The sequence below is a fragment of the Limulus polyphemus genome, unplaced genomic scaffold (assembly GCF_000517525.1).
Source record: "Limulus polyphemus unplaced genomic scaffold, Limulus_polyphemus-2.1.2 Scaffold1550, whole genome shotgun sequence".
NCBI classification, from domain to species: domain Eukaryota; kingdom Metazoa; phylum Arthropoda; class Merostomata; order Xiphosura; family Limulidae; genus Limulus; species Limulus polyphemus.
In genome coordinates, this window is record NW_013667160.1 from 246,453 (window position 1) to 258,351 (window position 11,899).

The window sequence follows — 11,899 nt, forward strand, 5'->3', positions numbered from 1 at the left end:
TAGTTTTAATCAAGAAAGGACTTGTATCGCTGAAGTTTCTCAGAAATAATTTCTATGGAAAATTAACAAACAAGCAGATATGCAACAGTATACATAATGTACCAATATTGAAAAGAAAGATGTATTGTTTTCAAGAATTCTGTCAATATGAAACTAGATGGGGAGTCCAACCCCTTTGGACCTTCCTCATTTCATCCTATATCACTGTTTCAAGTTTTATACTGATTAATCAAGAAATTTGGAAATGTATAAGGAACAGATGGCTGAAAGGTGTGAACAAACAAACACAAACTTACCTTGATATATTAGATGTAAATCATACAGGCTTGGAAAATTTAAATCTCAAATATAATTACTTGCCACAAGATCAAGTTGCTGATTTTCATAAACTATCAAAGTTGTGCTGAATATTTTTAGAATTAAAAAAAAGTGACGAGGTGATTACCAGCCTCTTTATTAACAACTATGTTGCTGTACTTTGTCAACTTGAAGTAGTAGGGGATGGTAGGGTGGAGATCTAACTTATGAGTATCCACATTGAAATAATTTAGAATAAATATTCTAATTAAAAAATGGGTTACTTTTTTTATTTGGCATACCTTTTAGAAACAGTATCTGCATTTGATAAAAGTTTTTCTCCTTATGCCTTCCAGTATCAGGTTCCTCTTTCTTATTCCATGCTATCCAGTAAGTTACATATGCAGTAATATAATTTACAGATTTTGGGGGGTCTTCAATTCTATTTATTTTTTATTTTTTTGAAAGCCATCATTGACGGATTAAATGTAGGCAAACTTAATATAAGCTTGAAGTAGAACAGCTACACTAGCATGGTAAACCAAAATGTAAATATTTGAAATATCTTTACCTTAAGGTGGGATTAACTTCAAATGGAGAAAACCCCTAAAAACTGTCATTTAATAAAAAGGGTGATTCACTGTTAATATTTTTGACAATACTTTATTAGTCAACTTTTGAACATTAAGAACTTACTTTTCTTAGATAAGAGTTTAATGTTTATATCCTTAATCTAACTATGATTCAATACCCTGCAAAGCAGATTCTATAAGACTAGTTGCTTTATTTAACTTAGGTATTTCTTTTAGAAAATTTGGCATCATACATAGTTCAAGGAAGCTGAGATATTTGAATTTGCAATATTATAATAACTAACATGACATTAATATTAATGTAATGTATTAAATTCTAAACAAGGACAATATAGAAGTCGAAAATATGTTTTTCTTTATTTTTCAAAGATAATGTTTTTGTAACTGTAGTGACTTATGCTGGGTTTTTAAAAAGTTTCAATATTCCTTTTGACTTAAAAATATTTACTGTAGTTTTGAAAGTTCATTAGTATAACTATATTTTACAATAACTATAACTATAGTTAAAAAGTTTTGAATGATAATCTACTAGTATAGTTTAAGTTTATTAAATCAAAATTTTTGTAGAGATTAAATATGTTTTTACAAGAAAGCAGCTATATGATTATGGCTGTTCTTCTGACTTTATCATCCACTTACTAGGGACTAGTAAAGGCTAGTTGCTGAAATTGTAAAGAACTTGTGAAAGTTAATCATTTATTTAACATAGCCAGAGAATCATTACGTCAAGGTATCCTACAAACAATATTTTAAGTCTAAATGAAAAAGTGTATGATATTCCAAGAGCCACTAGATAGCGACAAATGAGTTACAGTAGAGAGTCAGCAAAAAGCAAGTCAACGTTTTAAATTTCATCTATACACTCGCCACACATTTCTTTGGCACAAAAATTTTAACACCTTGATATAATAATATAAAAAAAAAGAATTGAATTTTATGGTGGTTTGTTATACAAGACTGTCTTTTGTATACATAATTTAAACATCTATTAAGAACAAAAATTATTAAACTATTGTTGCAATATAATTACTTTTGCACTGACTATATGTAGTTCAAGAACTGACCAGTAATATTTTTAACTCACTACCAGAGTGTCATGCCAACACCAATGTTATTCCAACAAAATTAGCATTTTTTTATGATTGTTGATTGGTGCTAGTTCACTTTGCCCTAGCTAGTTCAAGATCTAAGCAGCAATCTTTTCAGCTTAATACCATCAACATCTGACTAGCAGTAACTCAACAAAACCAGCATTTTCTTTATGTTGTCATTGCTGGAATTTCCAGCAGAGGATTGAGGTCACTCCTAGTTGATGTTTGGTGTCTTGGCATTTATGAAATGTTTTATAAAGTGAAACTAAAAAGTTGCATTCATATAGTTCTGTTGAACAAAATGAGGGGAAAATTGCTTTGTGGTAGAAAACAGGGCAATTTTATTGTTTCAATAATATTGCTAACTGTTATGGGATTCCTTAAGACTATTAAAATGCTGTAATTGAAGAAATTGAGCAATTGATAGGGGGAAAATCCCTAAATAATGATATGAACCCTTTACAACAAATCCATTAATAATTTTATTTTAAAGGCAAACACTTCAAAAAGAATATTACTTTCATGTCAGGATTTAACAGATTATGATACTCAGAAAAAATTAAAAGAATTACAAAATATTAAAAGATTAAAGAAGTAAGGACAATTAATTAAAGTGAGATTTAATTAATTTGTCTAATTTTTCTGTAGACTATATTGAAGATAGAAAAAATAATTAAACTAATTTTGCTGTAATGAGTTTAATAGATACTCCAATATATTATTAATTTAAATCAACTGTTTTATAGAATCTTTGTCATCATTCTCAAAGATGTGTAAATATTTAGTAATAATTTTGGTATTAGGTTTTGGGAAATTATACTGAAGTTCTAGACAAGGCCCAGAAAATGTCTTTGAACTTTCAGTAAGTAAAGTATAAGAACTTTGTTTTATTAATAATATGTAAGTAAGTGTAGAAATAAATGATATAGGCAACTTTCACAATGGATATTTTTGTTAATTTTCTCTTTAGCTTTGAGTGCAGGTCTCTCTTAAAGTTATTAGAAGCTCAAGTACAAATTCAACAACTACAGTTTCTTCCTGCTCTCCTAAGTCTATATGATGCACATTCTCATCTTGGGTCTTGGGCTTCTACTATGATCCCCAAAGCTGAGGTATGTTTATCTCGTATCTATTACATTGAGATATTGAAGGTAAAATATAAATAAAGTTATACATTGAAAATTAAGTTAAGCCTTTGTTGTGCCTTATAAAGATTAAACGTATGACATTCAAGAAATCCACTGACAACCTTAAATATGTACACTTTGCATCTGTTATCTCTCTATACGGCTGTTTGAGCTAAATCATTAAATACTAAAGATCATTTTCATGTGTCAAAACTGCCTCCACCCCATTGTTTTCTAGTTTGTTTGTTTTATATGTATATATATTCAAACATAAAGTTAAAAATATGTTTATTTTACCCAAAATATCTAAAAGAAAATTAATATTTTATTTCTCTGTTGCATTGAAATTTATCTTATATCGCTAATAGTAACACTCATTGAAATCCTCATGTAAAATTACAATTAGGCTTAAGTATATTTTTGAATGACAACTGAGATTTTGTTGATCTAATGACAGTGCTCACTAGGAGAGTAAGAGATTTGGAGATTTTATCTTTATGTGATGTGTATAACAAAACAAGTAACTGCTTTATTATACTTTGTAACAGTGAAAGCTGTTTAGGACTTTAAGAAACAAACATTTTATAACTGAAATAGGTTTGTATGCTTCATTAACAAGGGGTTTTTTAATATCTCATTTTTTTACACCAAAGACAGTTTCATAATTTTTTGTAAATTAAATGTTTTTGAAACATTTTAGTGGTAAGTATATCACATGTTTCAACCTTTAATATTAGTTTTGTAACATACAACATATAACAGCATCAGTGTTGGAGTTTAGGACCAGCATAAGTTTTAAGACTGTTTCAAGTTTCTTTACTGTAACCACAAGGTTATCATCCTCTTACATAATATTGGAGTGAAAGTATTCTGTGTATTTAGACTTTTAAGAAACTGTTTTAGACTAGACTTTTAATCCTTTTTAAGGTCACTTTGATTCCATCACTAAGATACCCTGATATGATTAAAATACTAGCAAGTGGTTTTAATGCTAAATAGCTTACTTTTCTTAAATACCAAGATTGTTATTTTAGGTAGAAGTTAGTTCTTTTTCCTCATTCCATGAAGAAATACAAAACATAAAGGTGGTTTTACAAAAAAATAGTTTCCAATACAGTACATCCCTCAGCTCACAAGATTAGATATTCTCTTCCTGTGCTGCCTCTATATGGGTACTTTTTTCTTTATGCATGCCACAAGCCTCCTGCTCCACCCTATTGGAATCAAATGATTCCCACATGTTTCTCATGTAAATCATCGTGTATCACTTCTCTACCAATAGGAGCGTGACATACTCACATGACACATGTGACTCCCTCTATACGCCTCAACCAAACTTACACTTCTCATTTGGCAGCACATGTGCTTAGACATGTTCTTTTGTTTGTGTCAAGTTTAACTTTAGTATACTCATAAAATGGTTTTCATTTACATTACTTCCAAGTTTATTAAAACTGTTTCTTCACTTTGATTTAATCCCAGTTTATTAAAGTCTCATTATTATTAATGATTTCAATTTTGGTTGACTCATCTTGATTATGAATTCCGAAGTTCATGTTACCACTTCAAGGGTCACACCTGGGACTAGCATCAGGTGTGGGCCACCCAGTGGGAGATTCATCAATGTTTTTTTGCAGGGAGAGCGAACATTACATGGGTCAACCTCTATCTCTGAACCTCACCCCACTTCCTCCTGAATATGCTGATGAGGACTTGGATCCCCTATTTCCACCTCTTGATTTTGCCGTGCCTTCCCATGCCCCTCCTAAGGAGTCAGTTAGGTCTAGTATGGTTTTTTGGATTTCATTTCTCAGATATGATGTTTTATCCCTTGCTACAGACATTTAGATACATGCTGACCAATTTGCCTCTATTTTACCTGTTTGGGGAGAGGTCCCCAAATCTCCTGTCCGTCTGACCTATGCCCAGTTTTCCCACCTTCTTCTTACCCTCACAACTCTTTTACAGTATCTCTCTACTATCCATTTCCTCTTTGAGTCTCTCCACCAAAATCCTGAGGGGTTTTTTTGGTGACATTCTTTCCCTTCTTTTCTTGATGTTGGCTCATTTGTCGTCTTCAGCTCTGGCATTACATACATAGTTTCTCTGTTGTTGGGACCTTCTAGGTCGTAATGCAACCTTAACTCGAGTCTGTTTACCAGCATGTTATCTTGGAGATTTACGTATGGCCCCATTTATGTGGCGTTACACATTTGACATGATCCTTGAGTCCTTGGAGTCACAAGTTGCATCAGTACTACAACAACAGTCCACTCTTTCCAATCTTGTTTCCATGATTATGCCATCTGCAATTTTCCCTTCAGTACCCTACTCTTGTCTCCCTCCCTTCATCAACCTCATTCACTGGTTCTACATCCTGTCATTCACATCCTTCACCTTCATGCCTAGCCTTTCTCTGGTCCTTGGCGAGGAGATCAGGTTTCTCCCGTCAAGTAGTTTTCCTTGGGCTCGTTCCATACATCCTTCTTCAATGGAGGTGTATCAGTGCAAATGGAGGGTGTTCCACAGTTGGTCCGCTACTCAGGGATTCCCCACTAACTTTTCTACTATGGCTGAGTTTCTCACATGGCTTTTCAGCTGGGGGGTCTTCTGTCTCTGGTTATCAGGCTGCCTTATCCTATACCTTTCGTCTTTCCTAATACTGTCAAGTTTTTGCTTCCCCTGTCCTTACTTTGTCAATGCATTCCTTCTGGATTTGTCAGCCCCTCAGCAGGCCTAGTCTTCCAGGTTGGGATATTAATGTGGTCCTCCATTTCCTCACTTTACCTCCGTTTGAACTTATTTCCTCAGACTCCATGTTTCAACTTTCCCTTGAAACATATTTCCTTCTCCTATGAACATCATAGGTCTGATTTGTTTGCCATTGACATTTCACGTACACTTTACCACCCTACCTATCTTTTCCTTTATTCAGATTGTTCCTTCCTCCCAAAGATCTCCTTGGCTAGTGAGGGTTACTCCTCCTTTTTGCCTGTTTTCCTTCCTTCTATTTCTCATCTCTACCCCTGTCCCAATCTGGATAAACTTCTATGTCCAGTCCGTACCCTTTGTTGCTATATTGCCCATTCATGACTCTTTATCCCTTGGCAGTCTTCCTCTGTTCGTGATCTATTCCCTTCTACCTTCACCAAATGGATTTGACGTTTGATTCAATTGGCTAATTTCTCCTTGTCTTCTTCCCACTGGAATTTGATCAGAGTGTCTTTTCGTCAAATTCAACGCTTCACATTTTCCCTCACATCTCTTCTTCTTCAGCCATTGGAGGACATCCTACAATCGGGCCTGTGGACTACACCTAATATGTTCATCTCCCATTATTTACACCATATTGCAGTTTCTTCTTCATCAGGTTTTTGTTCTTCCATTTTTGACCGTTCTTCAAGCTTCAGTGCAACTTTGACTGGGTAAGTCTATATTCATACGTTATTTTCATTTCAGCAGCACTAACTTCATTTATTCTTTATAGGGATCCCTCTCTGTGGCAAGTGGTGCCTAACCAGATATTCTTCAATCAGAAATCTGCACAGTACAGCCATGTTGATTCCCACTTTAACTTCAATGGCTTTGCAGTGCTAATTATTGAGATGGAGATGTTCCATGAGATCAATTGTAGGTGAATAACCTTGCAATGTAATTGCTTCATAAACTTCACCATTCTGGACCATACCACCCATGGACTACATGGGGAAAGCTGCCCATCACTGCCATGCCTTGTATTGAATAAATTGGTATTGTCTGCTTTTTAAAATAGGGTTTTGTGGTCACCCATTGCACTGTCTCAAGTGATGACGTTCTTCCAGACTCTCCAATGCATTCTCACCCCCTTTCTTCTTGTGGAGTATGAGAGTTCCAAGCCGTAGGGGCGGTTAACCATGAAGGCAACCTGCTGAATGGGTTCCACACAAAGATGGCTATAACTATTCAGTGCAGAATAGGATGGTGGTGTTCTTCAGGTGTAGATGATGTGATATCCTCCACTATGCATTATACAATCACTAAGGAGTGAGACATCAAATTGCAAATTTTAATCTTAAAATGAAAATTACTTTGCAAGTTGGATAGAAAAAAAAAGGCATGAGAAAAGCATTCTTTAACAAACCTTAAGACTTAATAAACAATTTTGATATTTTGCATATGAAAGCATTGTAAATGTTTATTAATAATCTGCCAAATTTTATTAACATATGCTTACTAATTTAAAAGTTATAGCATGAAAATTATAATAAGCACAAAATGGTTACGAAGTCGGTGCCCATGCTAAAAGCGTTACAGAGCATGCACAAAACACAGCATATAATCAGTCGTCCATCCTTCACTACTGTTTACAGATCTCTGACAAATGTCATTTCAAAACACTTTAACATCTTGGAGGAGTGTGGATAGTAAAGAAATGCTCCATACAAAAGAAAATTTTTATATACACAAGATGCATCCTGACGTTAAAATGTTAATCAATCAGGATCACCTTTGCTTCTGAAACTATTTTAATCCATTGGAAAAAAAACATTTTATTTGTCATATATATATATATCTGCTGTGCCTCTGTTGAAATGGTACCGTATACAAACTTTATAGAAAAAATTTAGATTATCAAGTTATATGTTGTATAAAACTTGATTCAAATGTAATTTAAATTAATATTTTGCTTGCTGTAATCCTTCGGACTCACAAATTCTAATGTTGGATGAAAGCGTTCATTGACATTAGAATACAACAGATAGTGTACTTGAAATGCACTGTATTACTGGAAATCCATATTTGACCAGTAAAGACACGTGATTATAGATAGTAAGTTTTCTTATGATGCAGTATTACACATATTATCAATTTACAAAATTTAGATAATATTTTGTGTGTTTGCTTTACATATAAAAGACATTATATTAATTTCATTATTATTGTGTTCTTATTATTATTGCATTCCTATAAATTAATGTGTAAATGAATCTTAAAGTAACTACTTAGGCACTGCTGAGTTGATACTCAGAAGACTCGCAGTGGATAAACAGGCTGCAAGTAACATGTTGACTACTAGACTTGTGACATAATTTGCCTTCATTATATCTAATGAGTATTAATATTAGTCTTCTTGTTATATATGAATTTTCTTTTGTATTTTGTATAAATAGTTTTGTATATTAAAAACTCGAGGAGTTAAAAATCTTATTGATTTTGGTTTATATGTGCATTTAATGACAGGCTTTATTAAACAATGTTGTAACTTTAATCAAGAAAAACTCGACTAGTGTTTGACTTTAGTAATTTATAACTTAGATATTGTCAAAGTATCATTTAACATTATCATCACAGTATTATTTCTTACTTAGTGACTTTCATGTAGCACCAGAATTAATACTTTTTTATGTTATCTTTCTATGTTCTCAGAGTCGTAGACTTTCTTGTGTGGTGATTTCAAGGCCTGTAAGTATGCCAGCTCTCTATCGGTGGCTGTTTCACTTGAAGTCTACTCTTGTGGCAAAGGTGAGTAAACTTTCTTATATGGGGATCTTAAGGCTTGCAAGTATGCCAGCTCTCTATCAGTGGCTGTTTCAGTTGAAGTCTGTCCTTGTGGCAAAGGTGAGTAAACTTTCTGGTATGGAGATCTCAAGACTTGTAAGTATGCCAGCTCTCTATCAGTGTCTGTTTCTGTTGAAGTCTGCTCTTGTAGGTGAGTAATTTTTAAAGTGTATTTTACTGAAGAAACATTCAAGCAACAGATTTGTTATAGCAGTCCATCTGATTTTGTTTTTTCAATTCCTTTAGTTGTATAAACATGTGGAAACACAATATACAGAATTGGAATGAACCTTTATTAAAAGTTTAGTTTAGTTCTTGGATTACTTATTTAAGCCAAAAGGCTGTTTGTGTCATGTTTGTAAATACTTTGTGGCATGCTATGTTAGTGTGTGTAGAAAGGCTGATTTATTGGTTAACTAATTGTTATTTACTTATATACACTTCATTGTAAAATATTTTGAAATATGGAAATAATTTTGTTTCCCATTTCAGTACATCACAGTGTATCAAGACTATTGTGAATGAAAGAATAATCTTTAAATGTGATCAGTGACTCATATAAATTGTTTCTTTAAATGAAAAAAATTGTTATGTGTACTTACATCTGTAAACATCTTTTTTTTAGTTCACACTTTACTTTCATGATATTCTGAGCAAGCAGACGACTCCTCTTGAGATGAAGAATATTTGCTTCAAGACATCCACAGACTTGTACCAAAAGTAAGTGAAATAATAAGTAGCATCATTAATCATATTTGATAAAATAAAACACTTCACTTAGAAAGTTGTCAAGTATGACATATGGTAGTGCAATATGATATTGTTATTTAACTTACCATATTTCATCAAGATTTGTTTTAGACAAAATGATCTAGTTTTTGTTATATAATATTCTTTGGTGTTACATAAAAGAGATAGCTCTATGCACACCATTAATAAATTAATTTTATGATTTCAAATTACTAACTGTAACTTTAAATTATAATTATAAATGAAGTGAACAATTCAATCATCACTATTAAACCAAAATTATGGTAGTTTTCTTTAGAAGATAACTTTGTAACTCTTATATTAAGTAACATATCAAAACATAAAAAAATCTATTCATTGGATCTTTTTTTTTATTCACTGCTTACTCATTTCCATAAGAACAGTTTTTTTATTTAATGTATTATTTTTTAGGCTCTTGAGCTACCATCGAAGGTCTGATGCTTTGTTTGTGGCTCTGGTATTTGACACACATGGATTAGAAAATTACAAAGGACCAGGCTACCACCATCCAAACAAGCTAGTTGAACCTCCAAAAGGACTTGATTCATACCCAACAATCGTTTGCTATCCTGCTGTAATTTGAATTTCTTTAAAAATTAATTTTTTATTGAATTGATTTTCTGCACTGTTTAAAAACAAACAGAAAAAGCTTCTCATGTCTATTGGCTGTACTCTGTGAACACATAAATTGACATACACATACACACACACACTACCACTGCATGAGCCTAGATCAGTGAGTTTTTGTGTATACCCTCTGAATAAAGACAACTTGCATACATTACCATAGCTTGGCCTATGTAAATGATTGATGTTGCTATTGGCAGGACAAAGTTTAGGTCATATCTACAGAAATATTGAATATAAGTATAAAGAAATTATGATGTCATTGTGTTGGTCATTGGTTAGGTCACTTTTAGAGTACTGTGTTTGGTCTTAGAGTTAGAAGAGATCTGATTAAGGTGTTTGCAACTGTTAAGGGAATTGGTAGTGTTGATGTCTCTTCTTTTTTGTGTTTAATGGTGACAACGGTAAGACTAGGAGACACAAATATAAATATTGACAGAGTAGGAATCATCTTTAGCTAAGACAGCTTTATTTCTAACAGGGTGGTTGGCCTTTGGAACATGTTGTGGTGAATGCAGTTAATTTAAGGTAGTTTAAGGGAAAGCTTAATAAATATTTGAATGATAAAGACTTGCTTTGAATGTTTTAGTGTTTAGTTTAATTTAGTGGATAGGACAGCCTAGATGGACCAAAAGGTCCCTTGTTGTTCTTTCGTGTTATACCCTCCAAATAAGGAAAACTTGCATACAGTACCACAGCTTGGGCCTAGATCAGTGACTTCTGCATATACTTTTTCAGATAAAAACATAACTTGCATATATTATCACAGCATGGGCCTAGGCCAAGTGGAACTGAATATGGTGTTTCTTTACTCAGTATAAATTGAGTCTCTTTTTTTGGTATTAGCAAACATAATTTAGATTCACCTTATCAAATAGCATTCTCTCCACATCTTTTGCATAAACCTATTTCATGTTGACTGTATTTCCTAAGATGGGTATGAACCATAGGAGTGGGTCAAAGGTCAAGAAAGAATGAGGTTTGTAATATATTTTCTGTAAGTAGAAGCTGATTAAAAAAGCACCAGCAGGTGTTTATATGAGAATGTCACACGTAATTATGCTTTTATAATTCTTTATTAGATATCCTTTGCTTATAATTTTATATTTTTTATTTCATAATGTAAAATGAAATTGCTTCTACTAAACAATTAGCACTTTTTTGTCATATTGTTATACTAAATTTTTAGTTCTATATTAAATATTTACTAAGGCAGTACACAATTTTGTTTTTGGTTGTTTATTGCAGCTTCCTATTGCATGTTGATGTTTAAACAAAGAAAGATAAAATATGGAAATATTTAAAACTCTTAGGTTTTACTCCATTTTATCAGTTTTGGACTAAACCAAGATTCAAGATTTTGTCAACATTTAGTGCCAAAATGATGCCTGTACAGCAAATAAAAATAGACTGTTCTTTGGTTCTTAGAATTTAAGTCTCTTGTGATCACATGGTGTCATTATCACATCCACTGAGGAAACATTTTTTACTGTGTGGGAAGAGCAGTAACTGGATTCATATACTTGAACATTATGGAGAACTGTCTTCCTACAGTTGGAAGCTTATGGAGTTATTGGCACATGTTTCTTCCAGCAACACACGTTCCACCACCCTGTTTTACACTTTGTGTTTGTATGGACAGTATCCTAGTAAACTGCTGGAACATCAGTTCAGAGTTATTACACTGGGCGAATGGTCACATTATCTTCCAGTTTAAACTGTACATCCAGCCACACTTCTTATCTTTTAAACATTATCTTCCAGTTTAAACTGTACATCCATCCACACTTCTTATCTTTTAAACATTATCTTCCAGTTTAAACTGTACATCCAGCCACACTTCTTATCTTCCAGT

The 11,899-nt window shown here is 32.9% G+C and overlaps 1 protein-coding gene across 3 annotated transcripts in view; it reads left to right on the forward strand.

Moving 5' to 3' along the window:
- The window catches only part of LOC106464055 (KICSTOR complex protein C12orf66 homolog), a 22,537-nt gene extending 12,522 nt beyond the window's left edge, over nucleotides 1-10,015 (forward strand). For all 3 annotated transcript variants that reach the window (XM_022391719.1, XM_013924164.2, XM_022391718.1), the window contains exons 6-9: nucleotides 2,952-3,093; nucleotides 8,515-8,610; nucleotides 9,272-9,366; nucleotides 9,829-10,015. In XM_022391719.1, the coding sequence (XP_022247427.1) occupies nucleotides 2,952-3,093; nucleotides 8,515-8,610; nucleotides 9,272-9,366; nucleotides 9,829-10,000 (505 nt within the window). In that variant the 3' untranslated portion in view covers nucleotides 10,001-10,015. The remainder of the gene's footprint in view (nucleotides 1-2,951; nucleotides 3,094-8,514; nucleotides 8,611-9,271; nucleotides 9,367-9,828) is intronic.
- Nucleotides 10,016-11,899: the final 1,884 nt, after the last annotated feature.